At 49.9% G+C, this 25,899-nt stretch overlaps 1 protein-coding gene across 1 annotated transcript in view; it reads right to left on the bottom strand.

Annotated features, from left to right (window-relative positions):
• Window positions 1–24,587, bottom strand: part of XYLT1 (xylosyltransferase 1) — a 127,113-nt gene extending 102,526 nt beyond the window's left edge. The window contains exons 1-2 of the mRNA XM_023764237.1: window positions 24,537–24,587; window positions 23,890–24,397 (exon numbers count right to left, since the gene is read on the bottom strand). Coding sequence (XP_023620005.1) covers window positions 23,890–24,397; window positions 24,537–24,587 — 559 coding nt within the window. The remainder of the gene's footprint in view (window positions 1–23,889; window positions 24,398–24,536) is intronic.
• Window positions 24,588–25,899: the final 1,312 nt, after the last annotated feature.

Here is a 25,899-nt window from a genome sequence, read left to right as displayed (position 1 = left end):
TGCATTGCTTCTTGGAGATCCCCAATGTGTATGCACACTTGAAAGGCTCTGGCAAGTTAAATAGCAAAATTAATCTACCATTTCCTAAATGTATTTGACTACAGAAACCCTTTGATTAGGCAGTAGCCACTAACATTCTCCTGAAAGATCTACAATTGCTAACATTTATTTAGTGCTTGCTCTGTGCCAGCAGTGCTCCAGGCATGCATGTGTACTCTCCCCTTCAGGCGTGTGTGTAGGGCAGGCAGTGAGGTGCAGTGATTGAGTGCAGGCTCTGCAGTCAGGCAATGGCGTTGCGTCTGGGGTCAATCACACTACTGAGCCACGTGTCCTTGGTAAACCCTTCACTTCTCTAAGCCTCAATTTCCTCACCTTTAGATGAGAATTTAGTACCCATTTCAAAGGGTTGTGAGGCTCAAATTAGATAAGACATGTAAAGGGATTTATAGTAAGTTCTCAGTCATGTTGGCTATTGATTCATTGATGATGGTGAAGATGGTGGCAGGGATGATGGTGGCGGTGGTGGTGATGGAGGTGGTCATGAAGATTATGATGGTTGTGATGAAGGTGATGACAATGATGGTGAAGGTAATGATGGTCTTTGGTGATGAAATGGTGATGGTAGTGTTGCTGATTGTGGTGGGAATGGTGTGTTGATGGAGCTGGTGATGGCAGTGATGGAGGTGATGTGGTTGATGGCAGTGATGGTGCTGGTGATGGTGGTGGCAGCGATGGTGGTGAGGGTGAGAGTGTGCTCTGTCTAGATTGTCCTTCCTCTTTTCTCTAAACCCGGTGAAATTATACCCACACCGAGTGATTTAGCTCAAAGACTAGGACACTGATTGCCTCCTTTGAGGAAACTCTTCCTCGTTTCTGTTCTGTACATTTTGTTTATACCTCTACCACACCTCTGTCTGCCATATGCCATCGGATTCCTGTACCTACCTATCTCCCCTGCTCTATGGGGGCGCCCCTCCCCTCACCAGGCATTTGCAAAGAGTGGCCATTTAATAAATACACACTGATATCTAATGAGGGTGGATTACTAGGGCATCAGAAATTGCCAACTTGTGGTCTCCCAACCTCAAAGAAACAATGAGAACTCGAGAATCTTGCCTCCCTACCTACTTCAAGGACGCCTCAAGGCAAGCCCACCCCCAGCGTTAAGCCTCTGTGAGAATGGGGACAGTGGCCGAAGACACGCTTCATCACAGCACGGGCCCTGATCATCCTGCTTGAAAACAGTGAGGGCTGGTGCCGGAGCTGCACACAGCAGAAGAAGGGCCTGGAAGAGAAGCAGCCTGGCTCCCTGCTGCCTGCCGTGCAGAGACCAGCCGAGTCCTGCGAGCAGAAGTGTAAGAAGGAAGGTGCATGCAGGGCAGGGGGCTCTCAGCATCGCAAGAGAGAGGCCTCTCTTCAAAGCAGAGCGAGCAGGCGAACGCTTCCTGGGCCTGCCCAGCCTGCACACAGGTTTTCTTGGCCCCACTCTCTGTTTCAAATTAAAAAAGTTGTCAGTTAAGTCAAGAAATTTCAGACAAATATTCAGATTTCTTACTTCTGAAAAAAAAATAATGAGAAGAGTGAGCAAGCCTGAGCCTGCAATCCACATGGGAAGATAGACTGGGGCTTCAGCTGGCACCTGTGCTATTCGGTCAGCCACACTCCCCGCCTGTCTGCTCCAGGCATTACCATCTGCCCAACCCCTCAGGGTCCTTTGTGACTCTTGCATTAAGTAACACTGATATATGAAAATGCCAGCTTCCTACTGGTTAAGAGCACCCACCTGGGAGTATAGGAGGCTTGGCTTCAAACCCTGATTCTGCCTCTGGCTGGCTGGGTGACCTCAGGCAAAGTACTTACTCTCTCTGAATACTCATTTCCTCACAGGCCGAGCAAGGATGCTGATGCCAGTGGCCCCTCCATACAAGCAGGACTCTACCAGGAAATGCACTGGAGTGACCCCCACATAGGAACCTGTCTCCACAGTGAAGTGAGTCCAATGACTACCCCCATCTTGCAGAGGCGACACTTGGGATTGGAGGAATGAAGTGACCTGCCCCAGAACGCCTAGGTCACCAGTGACAGACGCTGGGTTCAAATGCAGAGAGCCTGCCTCCTGTACCCAAGTTCATCACCACCACCAGCTCGAAGTGCTGCACTTCTGAGGCCATTCCATCCAGTGGCAAGATCCTCCCTCCGTTTCTGCTTTTGCAAATCTCTGCACATCCCTCCTCTCCGCATATCGTACCTGTTCAGTTATGCCCTTGCCTCTCCTGCTAGGTGGTGAGCAACTCAAGGTCTTGTGATACTGATCTCAGCATCGCCAGGGCTTGGCACACCGCCATGCCCCGTCACCTGTTCGCCTAATGAATAATAAATAACTGTCTAATGAATAAATAAGCCTAATGAATAAATCAGCACATGAGAAATCAATCACATCAGCTATTGGGTACGGAGTAGACAGAAACAACAACAAAATAAAAAAAGTCAGCTCACTGACTAACTTCTTTTGACATTTTGAAAAATCTCTCTAGGATTATTATACATTTCACAGCGGCACTCACAGCGCCCTCCACTTGGGAATCCACAAGCCACGCCATGGGATAAATACAAAGAAAATCAACCATCTCCGCCCCTCCCCAACTCGAAAGCTCAACTCCACCACCAGGAAAATGAACTCAGTGTTCTCTGGTGCAGATCCACTGTAAATGACACCTCAGCCCGCAGAGAAACGTCTGTCTGCAAGACTGTGTTAGTGATTATCCTTTCATAATAAAATAGATTATGCTATAGTAATGAATACGACCATAACGGTTTGCTGGCAGTTTAATCAATGCATTCCTCAACTGCAATTGAGCAAAAATAGGTAACAGAGGATCATTTGATCTCCATTTTTATTAATTTGGTACCATTTGTCTTCTGGTTATTTTAATAGTCTCTCATTATGAGAAAATGAGGAAACTCCCTGAAAAAAAAAAAGTGGAGTCATCCTGCTCCATTTTATTCACTGCTTTGTTTTAGTGCGGAAAATAGCTTATTTCAGTTCAGTTTGGAAACGGAAGTTCCTGAAACCTAATTAAATGTAGTTCTGGATTTCAGGGCAGCGGGGTGGGGTAGGGTGGGGGGGGGCTCCCTTATTCCAGACACATCAAACAAAGCTATTCAACTCACAAATTAAGCATGTTATGTTGAAAGTGACTTCGAGTTTGCGGAGGCAAATACCTATCATTTTCATGCTTGATTTTTTTGAGGACCTATTGTGTGCTAAGCACAGAGCTGATGCTCCACAGGCCTTCTTCCCAGTCCCTCCGCTGATCCTGCAAAGGGAAGTACCAATAGCCTCACTTACAAATGGGGTTCAGAGAGGTCACTGGCCTGCCCAAGGTCACACAGCTAGAAAGCAGCAGCAGCAGCAGGCTTTCCCAAGTACCCCATCCCACGGCCTCTCAATATTCCTCATACACACAAGTGGGATCATTTGTTCTTCAATCCTCAGAGATGTGCTGCGTCATGGTAGAAGTTACGCATCCGGGATACGGAGTGGAGGAATTATAACAAATGCTCTCACCGCAGTGCCTTAAAGGACTGTGTCTCTCTTGGTTGTAGGGCTTTCTGGCTGCAAACACGTTTGCCTGGTGCCTGCACGTGTTTGCAGAAAATCTGAGGTGTTGGTAACGTTGCACCTGGGGCATCCTCCAAGTGTCAACTTCTGTCCGAACCCAGTTCCTATAGTTTAACCACACACATCAGCCTCCATTATTCTGTCAGAGGCTGTACTGATGGGGAGGCGGAGAGAATACAGTAGAGTCATTAAGGGGTGGGGAGATTCCGAGAGAAAACTGGGGAGGGCACATTAGTTGAGGGGATGCTTTAATTGCTCCTCGTCCTAGGAATTCTGGAAGCTTGTCCCCACTTCCACAGTGTGCCGGAAGGGGCCACCTGTCACCCTGTCGACTGCCACTGGGTTGGAAAGGCAAAGTCCACAGGGGCCAGGCAGTGACCTGCTGAGTGAGGAGTCCCTGGGATGAGACCCGGCTGAGTGGGCGACTGCGAAGGGTAGAATCCACGTCGCATCCAAAGGAGGTGGCATCTGTCAGCAACAGGCAGATGTTGCTGTGTGTGGCTCTACCGGCTCCGGTGGCCAGCTCTTCCCCTTTATTTCAAGATAAGCTGGAAACCTGGACATTGAAATGAGAATCTCCAATTTTTAATGATTAGCAACTGGTCCTGAAAATGTAAACATCCAGCACGGCCTGCCAGCTCGCCTGCTCCAGTCTGAGGCTAAGAGTGCGCGTCAGAGATGGAACCGCCTCTGAGCATCTACTGGCCTCAATGGCTACCGGGCAGCAAGGAAGGCAGTGGACAGTTTGGTAGAGTGACTGATGGGTGCTGCCAACTGAAATGGAGAATGCAGAAGGAGGCTGGATGTGGTTAGGGGTGGGGGTTGAAAAGCTGGGTGGGGTGGAGATGCCAGTGGGACACCTGAGTGGTGGTGTCACTATCAGTTTCCTGGAGGCTGGAGGGCGAGAGCAGGTGCAGCAGGGTGGGTGCCCTCTGAGGCCAGGAGGGAGATTCTGTTCCAGGCCTCTCCCCTAGCCTCTGGTGCTTTATTGGCAATTTGTGGCATTCTTTGGCTTATAGATGCATCACTACAGTCTCCACTTTTCTGTTCCCTGGTGTTCTCCCTGAATGTGTCTGTGTCTGTGTCCAAATTTCCCCTTTTTATAAGAGCACCAGGCGTATTAGATTAGGGGCCCACGCCAGTGACCTCATCTTAACTTGCTCATCTGCAAAGACTCTACTTCCAAATAAGGTCACATTCACAGCCGCCGAGGGTCAGGGCCTCAATGTCTTCTGGGAGCAACAATGCAAACCATGATATCAACCTAGAAATTAGTGTAGGATTCTGGAACTCTGGGAAGACTCCTGATTTGGGAACCACCATTCAATGCAGGAAAGTAAGATAAAGAGCCACTTTCTGGTGAATATCATTCAAGGATTTAAAAGATTAAGATCCAAGCATCTATATATATAAAAGGCTAAGCGACTGTCCGACTGTCCAACCGATAGCTATGATGTGCAATGACCACCAGGGGGCAGATGCTCAATGCAGGAGCTGCCGAGCTTCGGTGACTTGGCAGCTGCGGTTCTCAGGTGACTCAGCCGGAACCAGAGAGGAGGGAGCCCAATCCTGGGGTGCGTCACCCAAGAACCACCCTCTCGAAATCTGGGACCCCTAGGGGGATGTCAGAGAGCCGGTTTCAACCCAATCCCCACAGGCCAGGCCGAGGGACCCCACTGGTGCACGAATCCATGCACCCGGCCTCTAGTGGGTAATAATATTCTTTGGTGACAAAGCTTAGTAATTCTCAAACGTTAGTATCAGTAAGTGTAAATGATAGTATGCTGTAAACAAAAAATACCTACTTTATTTTTATTATTTGGAAGGGCTCTTAGATCTGTGTTTTTCAGAATTTCCCCCCTCCCGTCCCCCCATTCTCAATCCGGAAAGAAGCTCAAAGATATACTAGGGAAATTATTCACTCTTTTTTTTTTTTTCCGTTACAGCAGTTCCTGCCCTCCCCGCCCTCCGCCGAGCACAGCAATGTGTCCTGGCTGAAGATATCAGTGATGAGTTCCAGGTTTAAGATCTGTGCCCTTTGTCCTGGCAGGCAGTGAATTCGTTTTTCAGGACCTTTCTCGTGGCTTCAGGAAGTGCACGTGTAATTAAACAGAGCCGGGCAGGGTTTCAGATTAGCTGTGAAGTGTGCCTGTGGCAAAAGGTCTCTTCCTTCCTGAGAGAGCTGTGGTGTAATTAGAATCCGGAGACAGCAATCAGCAGCCTTCCTTACCAGCATTTTTAAATGGTGACCCAATATTCATTTGGGCCCAGTTCTGCTCCCTGTGAGACCATGGCAGTATCCATGCTGTGTGCTATCTGTTGGCAAAATTTAGGGGCTCCTATGGTGTTACTCGGATGGCACTGTGCTTAGCCAGTTCTGGACAAGTTAGCTGATAGCCCAGGTCAAAGGCAGCAACAGACTGTAAGTCTTTGCCCTTAACGCCACGTCAGTATTAAAGCACGCCAGGTGGCAGCCAGCTCCAAACGCCTCTGAAGGTCACTGTTCATTCATTAGCCATTCAACAAGCATTCGTCGCGCATCTGTTATGTGTCAGGCCTCCTGCCTTAAGGTAGCATCTTTCCAGTAGGTGGAGGTGTATCTGGGACACAGGCTGAGGGTTTTTATGAGCTGCAATGCGAGCATCTTTTCCTCTGACTTTCCCACCCAGGCCCCCCATCCCTGAGAGTCCACTGAAACCCCGGGGAAGCCAGTTGTAGTCATTCCTTGTTAAATGTGTAAGTTATTCCCATTCATCAGTTTTGAAGGCGGTGGCAAGTCTGGAAAGTGTTGGAACGCGCCCTGGACTGAGCAGGCAGGAGCTCTGTGTCTTAGTACAGGAGTCGGCCAACTTTTTCTGTAAAGGCACAGACTGTAAATAGTTTAGGCTTTGGAGCCACGCAGTCTCTGCGGCAACTGCTCCACTCTGTTCTTGAGCTTGGAAAGCAGCCACCAACAGTACATAACCCAACGGGCGTGGTGTGGTTTTACAAAAGCAGGCTGTGCGCCCACTTGGACAGAGGACTCCTGTCTTAGAGAAACCAGTCAACCCTGTCCTTGAGAAATCAGGTGTGGGTTTTCATGACACTGGACCCCACTAAAGAAATATTCCAAGTTCCTTTCCATGGCTTACACGGCCCTGCATGACCAGCCCCCTGTCCTCCTCTTGGTCTTCCTGGCTCACTGCACCCCCACTGCTTACAAAGCCCCAGCCCTCCACTCCTCCTTTCTGTGCTTGGTCACGCCAAGCGTGCAGCTGCTTCAGGGCTTTTGCACAGCTGCTCTTCCTGTTTTGAAAGCTCCACCTGAATTGGATTCCAGTTCCGTTCAGAAACTAGGAAGATGTGTCCCACTTTCCTAGGCTTTTGCAAAACAGCCAAGAGGTTTACATTATCTTATTTACCTTTCAACATAATCCCCATTTTCCAGTTGTGGTAAATGGTGAATTCTCCATTTCAATAGGTTATAGTAACAGCAGCAAGTCACTCTAATGAGCGATACAGGTGTCTTCTTTCATTCCTCTCCATCCTTCATCTCTACAGTCAACCAATTGCCAAATTCAGCCAAATTTGCCTCCTGAGTTGTTCTCAAATCCAACCGTTCCTCTTTCGTAATTGAACCCATTGTCATCTCTTAGTTGGACTATCTTCAAATCATGATCACTAGACTCTCTGCCTATAGATTTCAACTCCTCTAATCTATCCATCTATCTATCCATCTGCCCATCTAATCCACTCATCTTTTCATCCCTTCACACATCCATCTATGCACGCATCAATCTATTGGTCTATCAATCCATCTATCCATATATCCATCCTGGCACCTACTCTGTATTGGGCAGTGGGGGTAAGTAGTGAGTAAAAATATTGACCCTATCTTCCTGGATACTTTGGTGTAATTAGGAAAAGATATGTTAAACAGACAACCATACAAACACATGTATGTTACAAACTAGAATAAATGCTATAAAAGTAAAATTTCCCTTGAGAAAGCATAGACCCAAGGAAGTACATGAGCTTGCCAGAAAAGACAGGAGAGCAGGGTATAGACAGGGAGACCAGATGTGGAAAAGTCTTAGGCTGACCTTGGCTTTCCCTAGTGCTGCAGCACGCTGGGGGCTCTGGCACAACAAGCCACGGGGAAAGGAGGGCCAAGAGCGACAGGCGACGAGGCTGGAAAGAGAGGTGGCCTGGATCACAAGGGGCCTGAAGGCCACTGTAGGGGACAGATTCGCCCCTGGTGCCATGGGCAGGTTTGGTGGGTTTTCAGACAAGCAAGCAATGTTCCAAGTATATCTCAGGAAGGATACTCTGAATGCCGAATGGACAGTCACTTGGCAGAGGGGGTGGAGGGCATGGCAGAGTAGACGTGAGAAGACTGGCTAAGAATATATTGGCACAATCCACATGGGACACGGTGCCCCCTGGCCAGGGAGGTTGCATAGACACAGAGGTGGACCAGTGAGACATATTCAGAAAGCACAACAGAAAGGTCTCAATGCTGGGTGGGATGGGAAAAGGAGAAAACTGACTTCTTAAGGCTCTTCAAAACCAACCATGAGCCAGCCCCAGGCACTGGGGCTCCTCAGAAGGGAATCCTAATCGTCATGATGATGACAATAATTGGATAGTTAATACTGAATGAGCACATACTCTGTATGTGCTAAACACTTTGTTAAATGCATCATCATTTAACAGAACTATGAAGTAGATGCTATCATTAGTCCCATTTTATAGATGGAAAAAGTGAGGCACAAAGAGGTTTAAATTGCATATCACAGGTTCCATAGTCAGCTCCTGGTAGGAACAGGATCCAACTCCAGAACTCTAAGGATTGGCACCCCATGTCCCTGACCACCATGTAGGCAGCACCACTTCTGCAAGTCTCAGTTTCTCAGGATCCTGCCCAATGCACTACCAGGCAGAAAACCCCAATGCAGACACTCCCCAGAGAAGAGCCTCATAGGATTCCAGATGCATAAATAAAGTCTGGAGGCTCAGCTCCACTGATCTGCTGGAGTCTTTATTGCTCTACAAATGCATTATTAATCAGCCACCTAGGTCCTCCCCATAGAGCCTTTAAATTACACTTAAATTCCTTGATAGGGTTCCATGCACCTTAATAGTGCATTTCCTGTGTTCACAGCAATAAACAAGGCGAGAGAGAGGGGCCTGGATAACCAGGTTAATTGCCCTTGGAGGTCTAGGCTGAGAAAGCAATGGCAAGAGTTCCTCTAAATTCTCTGGGTCCCGGGCTGCAAGGCTAATATAGTCTTGAAACAAACAACACTGTCAAGCCAGGATCAGGAGCCAGGAGAGCGCAGCTCCTTCATGCCTGGCTGCTGGGGCTTGGCTTGGCCTCCAGGTCACCTTGTCAGGGCCCTCCTTCCTGGGAGCGCTGGGTATGAGTAGCAGAAAAGCCGCTTCATCCAGGTTGGGACCTACGGGCCACCTGCTGGGGCCTGCTGCTTCCTTGGGCAGCTCTTACCAACTTCCAGGTTACGACAGGGGTGACTCTTTGGGGGTCCGGTGGGGGAAGAAGCGGATAAGTATCCTGCCTTCTGCAATTCTCTTCCCAACCTACACAGCTGGAAGGGCTCAGCGGTCAGCTCATTCTGAAGCAGGGGTCAGCAAACTATGGCCCTTGAGCCAAATCCAGCCTGCCTGTCTTATAAATAACATTTTATTAGAGCACATATTGAGTTGGATAGTTAAGACAGAGACCTTATTTATTTTTTTCTAAAATTTTTAACATCCTCACCCAAGGATATGTTTTTATTGGTTTTTAGAGAGAGAGGAAGGGGGAGAGAGGGAGAAACACGGATGTGAGAAACATTGATCGGTTGACTTCCATACATGCCCCGACTGGGGATCGAATCCACAACCTAGGTATGTGCCCTGACTGAGGGTCAAATCCGCAACCTTTGGGTGTACAGGACGACGCTCCAACCAACAGAGCCACCCAGCCAGGACAAACAGAGACCTTATTAATGCCCGGAGAAACCTCACATATGGACTATCTGGCCTTTTATGGAAAATTTGCCAATCCCTATTAGAAAGCATAAATCAGATCTCACCACCATTCCTGCTCGAACCCATGGATAGTGCCTTCCTACTTGAGGATAAGGGTGACACGCCCTATCCAGGCCTCACAGCCTTTCTAATGGGGACCCTGCCTCAGGCAGCCAGTCTGACCTGCACTGTCTCTGTGGAACTTGGCTGTGTGTAGCCCTGGAACAAATCACCCATCTCCACTGATTCTACGGGAGAATGAAGCCTATTTCAGTGGTTAGAGTGAGGCTGACCTGAGGCAATGCATGTTTGCAAAGGAGCTAACTTTTTACTTTTAATCAGGATAAAATATATATAGTATGAAATTTACCATCTTAATCATTTCTAAGAGTACTAGTAAGCACATTCACACTGCTGTGCAACCAATCTCCAGAACTCTTTGTATCTTGCAGAACTGAAATGCTACTCATTAAACAATCCCCATTCTCTCTCCCCCCACCCCTAGCCATCACCATTCTACTTTCTGTTTCTATGAATCTGACTACTCTAGGTAACTCGTACAGATAGAATCATACAAACATTTGTCTTTCTGTGATTGGCTTACTTCACTTAGCATAATGTCCTTAAGGTTCATCCATGTTATAGCATGTTTGAGAGTTTCCTTCCTTTTTAAGGCTGAATAATATTCCATTATATGAACAGACCACATTTTGCTTATCCATACGTCTGTCAATGGACACTTGGGTTGCTTGCACCTTTTGACTCTTGTGAATAATGCCGCTAAGGACATGGCTGTACAAATATCTCTTTGAGACCTGCTTTTAATTCTTTTGTGTATAAACTCAGGATAGAAGAGCTAACTTTTATCCAGCACTTTCTAGAACCAGCCTCAGCATTAATACTTCATATAGATCACCTCATCCAGTCTCTACAAGGTATGAACTCTACCAGGTATTATTGTCATGAGAGTGACAAATAATTTACTACCCACACTGGGAAACTCTTCAGGGGGGAAAGGGGTGCTGTTAATAATGATCCCGAGAAAGCAGACACAAATCAAGACTGTTTTAGGAAAACTGGGATGTCAATCATCACCCCATTTTACAGATTAAAACAAGGCACAAAGAGGTGAAGTCACTTGCTCAAGGCCACCCAGTTAGTGTGTGGCACAGCTGGAATTCAAACCCAGGCTGACTGACTAAGCTTTCACTGTGAACACAAGTCCACGTTCATAGCACATAGCCAGGAAGCAGCCAGTGATCAATACTTGGTGTCTAACTATTATTGGCTCTTCAGACTGGGAAGAGGCACCTTCAGGGGGGAAGGGGTCAGTGAGGGCTGAGAAAGATTAAGGGGTGAGTTGGAGGGGTTCTATGCCCAGGAATGACACTGGGGACCAGTGCATGGAGGAGAGAGTAGCCCACGGAGGGAGGCAGACACCCCATCTCAGTCACACCACCCTGGCTGGGACCACACTGGGGTTTCTAAACTAAGGCACTATGACATTTTGGAATAAAAAATTATATTGGAATGGGAAATTATTTGAGGGCTGTTCTGTACGTTGCAGAATGTTTGTCAGCATCTCTGGTCTCTACCTGCTAGAATCGAGTAGCAGCCTCCCACCCCCACCCTGGTGGTGACAACCAAAAATGTTTCCAGCTATGGCCAATGTCCCCTGGGGGTGGGGGTGCAATCACCCCCATCCAGAACCGAGGACCTGAAGAAAGGGCAGAATCAGAGGGATGCTCTGTTCTCCCACATCAGCGCCTCTCAAAGTGGGGTGTGGAGCAGCAGCTGTTAGCAATGGAACTTCCGGGGCCCCATCCTGAACCTGGATCAGCACCTCTGGGGGAGGCCCGGGGTGCTGTAAGGAGCTCGTGTGCAAACCACTACCCTCCCGGGCCATGGAGGAGACTTGCTGGGATCTCGGAAGATTAGGAACTGGAGCTGGTACTAGTCTGAAGCCTGGCCAGGGCTCCTGGGAAGAAAGCAGGTCCCTTTAGGAGAATGAGACTGAGCTGGAAGCTTCCAACATCCTGTGTGTGAATAATACCGGACAGGAGGTGCTACCGTAACTGGTATGACATTTATGCGGATAGTTTGACAATATCTGTCAAAATTTTAAAACAGACAAGCCTTCTGAGCCACCAGTTTCATTTCTCAGGATGTTCCTAGCAGCCAGTCTCAACTCAACATCCCCACGAGAATTAAGCACTAATGTCCAGAGACATCGACTATAAGCAGCAAATTAGCTTTTCTCCAATTCATCTAGAATGGTACTGCTTATGCACCATCTCTGGGGGAACTGAGAAAATAACCACTCACTATAGCAAAAGCCTGCGACAACCTCAGTGTCCACCAGTAGGGGAATGGCCAGACTCCAGAAGCCAGCGATGGCAAAGAATTACATAGGCGACAGAAGTCAAGGGGAAAAGAAACGCTACATAGAAAAAAAAGAAAAGGATGGCATAGGTCTCTATTTCCTGACAGGGATACAGGTCTCGGACCTAGATACATGTCCAAGTAAAAAACGTCCCAGAACGTATACATCAGTTTTATATCAGTTTTAAATTTTCTCATTTCCAAACCAGATTCTCTATTTTTACAAGTTCCAGACTGATCATCAGTTTCTTATAATATAACCCCCTCATAAAACAAACTCCCTTTTTGCCTGGGTTGGACTTAAAGCTCTAAACCAGTGGTTCTCAACCTTCTGGCCCTTTAAATACAGTTCCTCATGTTGTGACCCAACCATAAAATTATTTTCGTTGCTACTTCATAACTGTCATGTTGCTGCTGTTATGAATCGTAATGTAAATATCTGATATGCAGGCTGGTCTTAGGCGACCCCTGTGAAAGGGTCGTTCGACCGCCAAAGGGGTCGGGACCCACAGGTTGAGAACCGCTGATAAACAAAAATAAAAATGTGCCTGCAGTGCTCTCCCATCAGGGGAGCCTGGGCAAGATAGATTGCCCCTTGATCTGCAGTGTCTTCTGTTTTTTTTAAATAATGAGAATGCATATTGTCCTGCTTGGATAATTAAAGACATGAATAACAGACATGCTTTCTGCATTATTTGAACCAAGTTTTAAAAATTAAGAGAAAATCCGCTTTGCCTCCTGTTGCTCTGTCTCCTCACCGTCTTTCTCCCTTGGCCACTGGAAACGTGGCAGGGACAGCCTCCCAGTCACGCCCACCCCCACCCTGGTGGTGACAATGGCTTCCCATTCTAACTGGGCCGCGCTCTGAGGTGAGCTGTTAATTTGCACTTTGTGGCTCATCCTCAATTCTGATTTAAGGCAACGCAACTCCTCCTCAAAAGCATGAAGAATAAATTCGTTTACTAATTTCGCCATTAAGAGTTTATCAAAGCGAGCACTATTTCGACGGCCTCCTAATCAATCACCATTTCCCATGTTTATCTCCTGCTCAATTTCTACCACGGGGCTCCATACACATCAATTTGCCTGATGCACTTCCTACATATGTTTTAAATTACTTGATCATTGTATAAATTTCACAGCCATTAACAGGCTCTAATGCCAGCATGGCTGACATGGTGTTAAAAATTGGATTCAATTCCACGGGGTAATAAATTGTGACCTAAATCCAATCTCTCATGGGTGACTGAAGAATACAATGAAAAATTATTGCTTTGTCATTTTTTACACTAACACACATATGCCCCGGCAACTCGAAACCAGCAGAGAAATGGGATGCACCCACTGCTGGCTATTTTTCACCCCGGATGGCTTTGCAGGCCAGGCCGGAGGGTCTTGGATGGGATCAGCCCCCTCCAGAAGCAGGTGAATTACCTGGCTGCACAGACATCCCTGCCACACAGGGGTGTAGCTCGGGGAGCAAGCTGAACTGCACAGGCTCCTTCAGCCAGAGGCGCGGCTGCTACCGCGAAGCCAGGGCTTAAGCACTTTGCCGCTGGCACCGAGTCTCTGAGCTCAGAGCCTGGCGGTGCCGCTGAGGAGATGTGTGCTTTTAGGCAGATCTCCTCCCTCTCGGAGCATCCATTTCCTGAATAAAGAGCTGTCGTCAGAATAAATGACCTAATATGGCTAAAACGCTCAGGATAGTCCCTGGCATTTAGCAATCCCCAGGTAAAGGTTAAACATCAGGATTTAAGAGCGGGGAACTTTGCAGAGGCCTCAGCTCCCTGTTCTATTGGGTCGCAGGGAAGGAGGGTCATGAGCAGCTAGAGAAAGGTGTTCATATTTCCTCTGCGTTTCCCTTTATCTCCGGAGAAACTCCATTAGTCATGCATCACATGCCGACTGCACGTTTAGTACAGGTGCCACAGAGCAGAGAGGCTAACACGTGGCAGAACTGGGTTTGGGTCCAAGGTGTGCCACCTGCAAATGTGACCCGGGGCAAGCTCCTTGACCTCTCAAAGCCTCAGCTTGCCTACCTGTAAAATGGGGCGAGAGAACATCCTTTTCTCTGGGGAAGGCTCGGAGAGCTCACGCATGGGAAGGGCTGAGCTTTGCACCTGGCATTCAGGAAGTGCCTACGACACATGAGCTCTCCATCCCAGGCTCTGTGCGGGGCTGCAGGTACCACGTGCACACACACAGACAAGACTTAGTGGGGGCTCCAGACAACTCGGGTAATTCCAGTATGATGGGCAGTGTGCTCCGGTCGGGGGTGGGCAAGGTGATTTGGGGGTTCACAGTCTGGCACCTCATGGAGACTTGGGGAGGTGGAGTGTGGGGAGGGAATCACAGACTTCCAGGAGGAAGTGATGCTGAAAGGAATTCCTAACCTTAACTGCCAAATAACTTGAGAGAGGAGAAAAAGCAAGCTGGTTTCACTGCTTCGTGCAAAAGGAGGGACTGGCTAGGAAGAACTACAGATGAAATTTAGCACTTCCACCTCTCGGCCGCTTACAGGGCCAGTCCTGGGCTGCCTCCTTCTGCACAAGGTCTCTGTTTTGGGCACCCTGAGTGGCTGACACATAACCAGCTGCACCCAAAGGAAGGACTGCCTCAGAAGGCCAGACCGCTCTCCTCTTGCCACTCGCTACCCCATCCTGGGGCAGTTTCTGGGCAAGACGCTCATGGAAGCTGAGAAAAGCATCAAAACTTCCCTCCATGGAAGTGGGGCCACCCTGCCCACCCTGGAGGCTTCCAGAATCATAATGACCTGCTGCTGGTTTGTAACATGTGGTTGGTAAATTTTGCTGGCTGAATAGAGGGAATAAGTTAAGCATCTCAAATATAATATTCTACTCAGCCACCTGAGGAGGCAGGAGAGACATCTAACAGCCCATTTTACAGGTAAGAAGTGAGGTGTAGAGAAAGCAAGTGCCTTGTCTGGGGGTTTTGCAGATGACACAGTGGTAGAGGGGGCCCTGATGGTCTTTCGAAGCATGTCTGGTGCAGAGCCTTCCCCTAACTGGCATCAGCTCAGCAAAAGTGAAAGGGCCGGTGTCTCTGCTCCGTTCCTGCTCAAGGCAAAGACACAGGCCATCTAAAGCCAGTGATCTGCAGAATTAAAATCTGGCTGGGAAGAAGACAGGCTGGCCCTATTGCTCAAATTCAGAGCTCCCCCAGTTCCTCAACCACCCCACACCTGCTCCTACCTCAGGGCCTTTGCACATGATGCACCCTAGACCAGAATGTTCCCCCTCCTGCCCTTCCCCTAGTTAACTCTTCCCACCCTTCATCTCTCAGCCCAACTAAAATCCGACACGTGTCTGCAGAAGCGATGGTCACTGTTGCAATTCTGCGTTTATTTTGGATTCATGGGCTTCCCTGCCCAGGTTTAATAGGCTGCAAGCTCCACAGGACAGGGATTCTGTCTGTTTTCCTCCCAAGTGAATCCTCTAAACATAGTGCCTGGCATAGATGGCAGGCGCTGGATGGATAACTGCTGAATGAATGAGTGGTGATGGGAGCTGGGACAGTCCCCAGGTGGTGGCTGTGCTTTGCAGAGAGACTTGTAAATGCTCCCTTCCCATCACTTCACCCACCACGCACAGGTCTCTGCATAGCTCCTGGGGCCGTGGGTAGCCAAAGACGCTCAAAACAGCTGTGCCGTCTCCTGACGCCATGAGAGCAAGATCGAGACCTATACCGTCCAAGCACTGGCTATGCAGAGTTGAATAAGCATCTGATGGGTGGGGGTTTTCTTCAAGCCCCGTGTGCAACCTGAGAGCTAGTGCTGTTGGCTCTATGGAAAACAGAAAAGCCTGCTCACTCCCGCCTTGCCAGGCCCCTGCAGCACACCAGTGGGCTCCTCACCGCTCTCCCTGCAGCTCCCTCATCCCGATAGTCTAGTGTCAACCCAACAGCCAGGGGACCGATCCTCTGAAACATGTCAGACCAGAACCCCTCACCCCAAATCCCTCCAGTGGCTCTCCCACCTCACCCAGATAAAAACCAACTCTCTACTGGTAAGGCCCCATCTGCTGCTCCAGCCACGTGGCCTCCTTGCTGGCCCCCATCATACCACTCGTTCCTGCAGTACCTCCTTCCTTCCTGCTTTAGTCTTCGCCTTCTGACATAAGATACTTTTTATTTTGTTGTGTCAACTACCCGTCTTCCTCTTCCGGAACATAAACTCCATGAAGACAGCTCTGTCTGTTTTGTTCATTTTGTTCAGTGCCTGGCACAGAGGAGGCTCTCATTAAATATTAGTTGAATGAATGAATGAATGAACTCTGTATGTCCAAAGACTAGAACCATTCCATTTTGGGGCGGCTCAGGTTCTTAGCACGTTCTCCCAACTAGACCAAATCCATCTCTGAGTACCTTGCATCCACATCTCTCTTTAGGTCATTCAGAAATGGCCCCTCTGACTTCCCCTCTTTCCCTTCGTGTGTCTGGCAATGTGCCTTTCCTCTGTTTGTTGCGTGCCCCCCATCTCTCCCAGGACGGTGAGGTGGGGTTTTCTCTCTTGTTCATTGGATCCCAGTACTTTGCATATGCTTGGCACGGGGGTAGCTGCTCGACAGGCATTCGTTGAATGAATGAAACAAATTAAATACATGTAAGAATGCTAAGGGGAAGAATGATGTTCATGTTCATTATGCGTTTCCACAGTCACCCACGGGGTTCTCCTACTTTCTCCGAGACGCAAAAAAAGCAAGAGGATGTCACATCAGGGGTTCCTTGCTCACTGAGCAGCAGAGATACTTGTAGCGTGTCTACCACGGTGCCAGGTGCTAAGAGAATCGTGATTTTGCTCTGACTTATTAAAAAAGGAACTTGCCAACGATGGCACCTGAAATTAGTAATCCCCAATTGCCTGCGACATTCCTGGCTATGTAGGCTGGCCTGTCAGTGTGCCCACATGCCCTGAGAGAAGGGGGGGCGCTGTGCTCAGGGGAGGGTCGTCGGGGGAGGAATGGGTCAGGCATCTATGAGCTCCAGGGCTGGGCCCATATCCAGGCTCCACCCCGCCAGCCCGAAACTCCGGAGAGTCACCCCTTTCCCCGAAGCTCCTTCTAGCCTCGGACAAAAGGCAAGCCGGTTAGTCAGGCTCTCCACCAAGCTGCTCCAAGCAGTGTGGGCCATAAATGCGTGGTTATAAACACTCTCCCAATCCCCCAGGCCATAGGTGTCATTGTGAGCACATAGAAGGGGGAAAAAACCCACCTAACCATGATCTACTTGTCTCAAACACACTTGGCTTGGGGAGTGCTTACTTGTGCCTGAAGTTTCGGAAAGGGCGGGCCCGGATGACAGCCGGCCGGGAACGGCATTCATGTTTTCATCTCCTTCCCTCGCCTAAACCTTTCTGCTCTGCTCTCAGGCATGGCAGCGAGGGAACACACACACCCTAATGACACGTTTGGAAGTGAATGGCAGGACTGCGCAGCTGGCGGAACGCTCCTGGGGAAGGAGAGAGGGTGGAGGAGGAGGTGGGAGGGAGATGCAGGGGGCATTCATGACATTTCCTATAACCACACATTCAGCTTTCTAAAAAGCCCTTTCTTTATGATTCCGAGACTGGGAGGGGGAACCACCGCCGTGCTGCAGGAGGAAAAGGCTACGTGGGCTTGGCCTGTTGGGACTCACTTCCCAGTGGGAGGCCTAAGGGGACTGTTGGCCACGCTGCCTGGCATAGACAAGGAGCTCAATAAATGAAGGATCAGGCTTGAGTGGTCTTTGTGCCCCAAAGAAACCCCAGAGCCGAGAACACCCACTGATGGTCACCCCATCCGATCCACCGGCCATTGCCTATAGCTTTTACCCTCTGCCACACCCTCTCACTGGGACCCTTGCAAGAACCTCCCCACGATTCCTTGCGTCTACTCCTTCCTTAAAGCTACACCAGATCAGAAGTGGGACTGCTGAATCACATGGTGCCTCTCATCAGGGCGGAGGCTCCATGGAGGCCCCCACCCATCTTCCGTTAATGAGCCTGTGCCCTGAGCTGTGCAGGTCGAGGCCCTGTGGGCCAAGGCATCCTCTGCTTTTGTTCACTGCTATGTCCCCAGGTCCTGGAATAAGGGTAGACCATCATAACCACGGCTGACTGTTTTGGTGCAGCTATGAGCTAAGCACGGTTTTTACGTTTTTAAATGTTTGAAAAACATCAAAGGAATAAGGTTTCATGACACATGAACATTATGTGCAATTCAACTTTGGCACCATTAATAACAGTTTTATTGGGACGCAGCCTCCCTGGTCATGTACTACATATTGTGTGTGCTGCCTTCATGCAGAGCTGAATAGCTGAGACGGAGGCCTTACGGCCTGCAAAGCCTATGTACTGCCTGGCCCTTTGCAGAGAAGGTCTGTGCGGCCCTGGCCTTGGCCACGGAATGAGGTCTGCCGACTTTCCCGGACTCACCACGCTCCGTCTCCTTCTCCTCCTAGAAGCCCACGAAGCACCTTTGGGACCCGTTTTTGTCTCACCCCGAGGAACCGTTACTGCAAACCTCCTCTGTGCTGGGCTTTGTGCCTTCCCCAGCCAGGGACGGAAACAGTCCGAGCAGGTCCTCGGTAAACCTGGCCTTGGAAAGAAAGCAGGCCAGCCCTGCCCACTTGGCCTAGCCGCACGCGGGTCAATTTGGCCTCAGCACACATGCCTGTTAGCGTGGCGCCTTTCAGCTTTTCACAGCTGTTCCCTCATTTCCTCCTCATGAGTGATACAGCAACAGACCCGGGAGAAAGCTGCGTCTCTGGCCGACAAATGGGGAAACTGAGGCCCATGCCCTGGGGCCCTCAGAGTGGCCGAGCTGGCATCCACATCTCCATACCCCTCCCTCCATACCAGGCTGCCAGCCACGCTTTCATGCTACTCGTGCTGTGTCGTCACCCCGCTGCCCCCAGTGTGTGGAGATGTGCAGGAGACAGCCCTCCCGCAGCTGGCGGTGCCATCTGCCAGCCTCTCTCTGCAGCGGCGGCCAGCTCCCCGCAGCCACCTCCGTCCAGAGCCCATTTGTCCAGGGCCTCTGGCCTCACGCAGAGGCTGCTGGGTAAAGACACGGACAGTTGCCTTTCTATCAGAAACCCCCTTTCTGTCCACCCTCACTCTGACCCTGAGCCGGCTTCCCCCTGTCCTGTGCGAAAGCTTGCAGCCCTGCAGCCAGCCAGCTGATTCCGAGTCCTCACTCATCACTCACTGGAGAACTGCCGCCTCCTCAGCTGCTCGCCCCGAGCTCCCCCTAAGGCGGCAGCCACCCCCCTCCCAGCCCACTGCTTTCTCCACAACTTCTCACACTGCTCATCTCGCATTCTTCACCTGGCATCGGGGCTGTAGTCCCAGTGTCAGCTGGCACAGAGAAGGGTGAAGAAGGGCGGGAGGGACCAGGATAACCAGTGGGGCCTTTCTTGGCACATTTTAACTCAAGATGGAGGGAGCTTCCTAATGTGTTCCAAAGGTAATGAGGCAGGAGAAGCTGCATTACCTAGCTCCTGGCACCAGCATGCCTCCTACGGTCGAACAGTCTTTATTAGGAAAGATACTTATTGGGAAAGCCACCTCTGTCCCTCACGCGGGTCAGTGTGTCCCCTGTGGCCAGGGCGTCTGGGGGAGGTGTGGTCTGGGAAGGCTTCCCTGAGGAGGTGGCATTGAGGGCTACAATCTGGAGTAAAAAGCGGTGACAGCCAGACAAGGTGGGATGGAGTGGGGGGGCAGGGCACTATGAGGGAATGCCTGAGGCACATGGGGCCACATCTGAAGAACAGAGCGAGAGACGTGGCTAGGCAATGGGAGGTCACCATCGGAGTCGGCCTTCTTCTCTTCTCTTCTCCATGCCCCCGTCATGTATACTGCTAACCTCACTACTGCCAACAGCCAGGCACATCTGCTTTGCTGGAGCCCCCTCTACACCAAGCATTTTATATGTACGATCCCATTTCAGCCACAGTCCTATGAGGATAAGGTACGAGGATTTGTGTCCATTTTACAGATGAGGAAGCTGAGGCACGGGGAGGGGAGGGCCACACAGCTAGTAAATGCAGAACCGGGATTCAAAACCCAGGGCCTGAAGATCTCTGGATGGAAAACGTCTTTTTCCAGCCCAGGCCTCCATTGGCTTTCCAGCTGACAAGGTTTCATTTCCATGAACCACTGGGAGGTCCAGCTGGTGTGACTGAAGGCCCTCAGGTGAGTATGGAGCCCAAGGAAGGGATAGGACGCCCAGACAACTGTGGGAGCTAGTGGGGTGCAGAGCTGCCTGGGTGGAGAAGCGGGGGTTGGCGGCTTGACTGCTACAGTGAGCACAGGGGCTCTGGGAGGAATGAGGGCCCGCACTTGGATTGGAAATAAGCCCACCTGGGGCCACCCCGCCCAACCTCACTACATCTCTCTCGGGGGGTTGTTAATGGACGGTCTGGAGATCCCTCCTTTCCTGGTGAAAGCCGTCCCTACTTCAGCTTCTTTTTCTGGGAGGCAGAGAGAGAAGTGGCCAAGTCACAAACACCAGCACTGTGTTCACAGGAAGCAAACCGTCTCCTGGGTTTCTAGACTCTTCCTTTTCTCTGAGTGGTGCTGGGCGAGGGGACAGGAGGTGCTGGGGGTGGGAGGAGCAGGAATCCTTTATAAAAGCCAACATTTAAAATCTATTTTCTTGCCTTAGCCAGTTTAACTCATTGGATAGAGCATTGCCCATGGACTGAAGGGTCCCGGGTTCGATTGCCTACCTCAGTTGTAGGTTTGGTCCCCAGCCCTGGTTGGGGCGTGTGCAGGAGGCAACCAATCAATGTGTCTCTCTCACATCAATGTTTCTCTCTGTGTCTCTTCCCCTCCCTTCCACGCTCTCTAAAAATCAATGGAAAAATATCTTTGGGTGAAGATTAACAAAATAAATAAAAATAAGTAAAATCAAATCTATTTTCTTTCTTCTGAAATTTTCAGTCCTCAGGCCAAGAGGAATTGCTTCCTTAATTATATTCAACTTCTGGCATCATATTGGCTGAGGTTTGGGCGATGCTGAACTCAGCAAAATGACAAGCACAGTGCGTACATCTGTGTATGCACGCGTGTGCGTTATGTATATGTATGCATGTATTAAATTTCTCTCCCCTCCCACTTTCATTTCTTCATTTAGCAGGAAATAAAAGGACCAGTGGGCTGGAGCTCAAATCCTTCCTAAGCAGAGGCAAATCTGGGTGTCACAGTTTCCAGAAAGGGAACACAATCTCCGTATGGGGTGTAATTACATCTTAGCTTTCTGCAGAAGAATAGTTTATGGCTTAAATGCTATTAATTGTAAGCCGTTTTGTTCCACGGGAACTTGTTCATTGATAACTATCCAATTAGGGTTATTTTGCAATTAGTCTATTCACACTAAATTTATTGCAAAAGGGGAGGCTGTGGTGCAGCAAATTAAAGCATTGCCGGGGCTGGGTGTGCAATGGCTCTTAAATGCCAATCTTATTAACAGTCCCGGAGGCTGTGCCACCTTGGCTGATGCAGCAAAGGCCACAGGGAACCCCCAGCAAATTCACACTGAAAAACCACACTAGGGGTGATCATATGACCAGGAGAAGCATGGGAACCCTTGGCCTCCGCTGGGGACATCCCCCGTTTCTCCCCATTAGTGCCCTCTCTTCTTCTTGCAACTAACTGATGACAGAGAGATACATTCTGCAGGCTATAGGACATCCCTGAGATTTGGCAATCTGAGCTACAGTGGAAGCTTTAGCCTCCAGAAGAGGGAGAGGCTCTGGAAAAGGATGCACACTCTCAAACCTGAGTTCTAAGCCCAGCTCTGCCATCCACTAGCTGTGCTCCTCTGGCCAAGTGTTCAACCTCTCTAAGCCTCAGTTTCTTCATCAACAAAATGGGTTGATAACATATCTACCCCATAGCCAGTGGTTCTCAACCTTCTGGCCCTTTAAATACAGTTCCTCATGTTGTGACCCAACCATAAAATTATTTTCGTTGCTACTTCATAACTGTCATGTTGCTACTGTTATGAATCATAATGTAAATATCTGATATGCAGGATGGTCTTAGGCGACCCCTGTGAAAGGGTCGTTCGACCGCCAAAGGGGTCGCGACCCACAGGTTGAGAACCGCTGCCATAGGCAAATGTGAGGATTCATTGCAATATAAGGTGAGAACAGTGTCCGATCTACTAGTACAGTAGTACCCCCTTATCCAAGACCCCCAGTGGATGCCTGAAACTGCAGAGTACTGAACCCTATATATGCTATGCTCTTTCCTATACATACATACATACTTATGGTAAAGTTTAATTTATGAATTAGGCACAGTAAGAGATTAGCAACAACAACAATAAAATAGAACAATTATAACAATGTAATCAAGGTTATGTGAATGTGGTATTATTAAGTAAAATAAGAATAACTTGGACAAAGCGATACCAGGACAGTAGCTCTGATAACCCAGATGGCCACTGAGAGACTAATGGGTGGGAACATATACAGTGAGGACGTGCTGCACGGAGCGGTGACTCACGTCCTGGGTGGGATGTATGGGGCCAGCGTGAGATTTCATCATGCTACTCAGAACGGCGCACAATTTAAAACTCACGAATTTCTGGAATTTTCCATTATTTCCAATATTTTCAGACCTTGGTTGACTGCAGGTAACTGAAACCTCGGAAAGCGAAAACACGGAAAACTAAGAAAATACATACGAACTTGAGTAAAATGTTGGAGTTGTCCCCACTGCACCTCACCCCGGGGGCCACCTGGAGAGCTGGCCATGTGTCCTTCTAGGCCTCTCTGTGCCCTTGGCACACGGGGCTGCTCCCAACCTGATCCCAATCCTTCATTCTGGGACCAGCAGTAAATAGAGAGGCTCCCGTCTGAAAAGAGGAGGCCTGGATTCTAGCTCAAGTTCAGCCTCTGGTTCAGTGGGTGACTCTGGATAAGCCTCCTTCCCTCCATGGGCCTCGCATTGCCGTCTGTCCAGTGAATAAACGGCATTGAGCTTTCTCTAGCCTGCTGTTCCCTGGGAGCCATTCTCACCACGCATCTCCCTTCTGCATCAGGAGAGATGCAGGGGCACAGTAGCTGCTCAGAAGAGGGAGGCCCCTTGGCAAAGTCTTCCTTGCCTGGCCTCTAGGCCCACCACTGCCAGGGGGACCGAGAGCCCCCGCCTCCCCACCCCGCCGCCTGGATCAGCTCTGCGGCTGCTTTCCTGACGCTCTGACTTCTGTCCCAACACAGCGCCTCTGTTAGAGCTCTGACCTCTCACAGCAAGAGCTCTGGTTCATCACTGGTCACCAGCACACACACAGAAGAGTGTTCAGCTCAGGGCAGGGGAGAGAGAGAGACAGGGAGGGGGAAGGAGGAACAGGAAATGAGGAAGAAAGAAAATAGGAAGAAAACGAGGAAAATTTAGGAAGGAGGGAGGGGTGGAAGGAAGGAAGGAATTTTAGATGGAGGAAAATGGGAAGGTTGATTTTCAGAGCCTCCAAAGTCAATGCAACCAATTAGAAACCGTTCGGATCATATTCAGTTACAATAATATCCGTGTCAATTTTAATCCCGATATTCTGCTGAGACAGAAAACCAACTCTGTCGGCATCGTCACCTCACCTTCTGCAGCTGCCACGTGAGCCTGACGTCACTGTATTTCCTCCTTTGCCATAAAGGCACCTGGTTAAAGCTATAACAACAGGTAACTTGATTCCGAAATACTTTTCCGTGGGAAACTTCAGAATTCAGGGGGTACCAAAGAAGTCAGGTCTTGTGACCTGATTTGGGGTTTGAAAACCAGGGTCTCAGCAGGTCTGAGAATGTGAGCAGAAGGGGGCTGGGAAGGAGGGAGAGTTGGAGAGGAGGCGCCTCTCCCGGCCTCGGGGCCCGGAGCTTACCTTCCAGCGGGCAGAAGCGAGTCACCTTCTCCGGCATCAGCAGCCCCAGCTTGTGGCGGCAGTAGGTCTCCCCGATCTCCTGGCGGCAGTGCTTGGACTTGGAGCGGGACAGGGCGGAGATGGCCTCCTTGCCCGAGATGTCGCACTTGGGGGGCTGGTCATACTTGATCTCGGGGGAGCTGCCCCCGCTTTTCCTGGCGTGGGGCTGCCGGGGGGCCTCCTTCCCACGGCTGCTGTTCCCTGCGGCTCTCTCGCCGGGCAGCAGCACCTCGTTGGCGTCTTTGCCCGGGATGGAGTGCCCCTTCCCCTTCTCCTGCTCCAGCTTCCTTTTCAAAAGCTCCTTCTGCCTGCTCAGGGGCTTCTTCGCCAGCTCAGGCTGGTGCTTCTGCTTCTGAGTCCTCGGGGCGAAGTTGCTGTTGTCCACATTCTCAAAATCTTTGGGGACCGAGTTCTCGTTGTTGCTGTCTGTCCGCACTTTCTCTTTGGGCCGGTGAGAAAAGTAGCCGTCCTGGAGGAGGTGGGAAAGAGACAGGGAAGAGAAACTTTACTGAGCGATCACGCTACGTAGGCTGGCCCTTGGAGAGAGGGGCACAGAGGTGCGGGAGTCTGCACCCTGGTTTCGGTCCCCGCCTTTGCCAAGAGCTTACCTTCAGGAAAGACTTTTCCCTCTGGACCTCAGTTTCCCCATCTGGAAACATGAGATGCTCCAACTAGAAAGGAAGGCTTCCGCCGGCCCTAAAGTGCTATGCCTGTGAGTCCCACGGCTTCTTATGAACCATACTCCCTTTCAAGGAAGTTTCCCGGACTGTCTCTGCCGCTGGATTAGGGCACTTTGTTCCAGCTTCCTGTTTAAATTCCAGCAGAGAGTGCCTTGATGGTTTATTTAAGGGCTGGCAATGCCATAATAAAGTTATAAAGGGAGAGAATATCAGTAGGATATTATATACATGCCACTGCCTTTAGGATGTATTCATAGAGCTATGCCCATAAGAGAAATAAGACAGCGCCAGCGTCGGTTCCGAAGGAGAGCCGTCCCTGGGTGTTTTGGAGAACGAATGGTCCTTGCAATGAATCCCAGCGGAGACGCAGACCTGTGACACGCTTGTGTTTGAGCTTTGGCTCTCCATGTCTCTACCTGGGGCAGAACTGATGAAGTCGCCTGGGGTTTCAAGAGAAGGGCCAGGAGTCATTCAGGAGACAATGCGCGGGGTGCATCTTTCCAGGAAAGCGGGCGCCCCATACTCAGCTCCTCCCCCGGGTCATCTCTAAAGCATGTCGCTCCTGTGGACACCCACTGCCAAGGCCTTGACCTGAAAGAGTACCCACGGTCCTAAAGCGAGCCCTCCGGGAGACCTCGGAAGCCACAGGGAACACTAATTGGTTCCACAAATCTACGCCGTTGCTGCAGAAATGCATTGAACGCGTTGCTGTAGAAACTCTGAGGGAAGACTTCCCCGCGAGTTTTCCTAAATGCGCCTCCAACGGGCTCCCGAGGGTGGGAATGGTCGGGATGGACAGTGGAAGCAGCGCTGGAGCCCGGGAGGCTGAAACTCGGCGCGCCTCCTCCTCTGGCAGGTTGCAAAACTACTCAGCGGGCCAATTCCCACCTGCCACTTGTTTTTGTAAATAAACTTTTATTGAAACGTGGGGATGCCTGTTCATTTATGTATTATCTAGGGCTGCCACAACAGCAGAGGTGAGCAGTTGCAATAGAGACTGTCTGGCCTGCAAAGCCTAAAATACTTCTATCTGGCCCTTTAAGAAAGAGTGGCAGACCAGTGATGAACCCTGGCTGGTGTGGCTCAGGTGGTTGGGCACCATTCAGTGCAGCGAGGGGTTGCCAGTTCCATTCCTGGTCCAGGCACATGCCCAGGGTTGTGGCCTTGATCCCCAGTGGGGGGCTTGCAAGAGGCAGCTGATTGATGTTTCATTCTCACACTGTTTCTCTCTCTCTCCATTCCTCTCTCTAAAAAGCAATTTAAAAATCTATTTTAAAAAAAGAAGAAATAA

This window comes from Myotis lucifugus, unplaced genomic scaffold (assembly GCF_000147115.1).
Source record: "Myotis lucifugus unplaced genomic scaffold, Myoluc2.0 scaffold_324, whole genome shotgun sequence".
Classification (NCBI taxonomy): domain Eukaryota; kingdom Metazoa; phylum Chordata; class Mammalia; order Chiroptera; family Vespertilionidae; genus Myotis; species Myotis lucifugus.
Note: the sequence above shows the minus strand (reverse complement) of the source record. Positions and strands in the feature narration are given on the sequence as shown.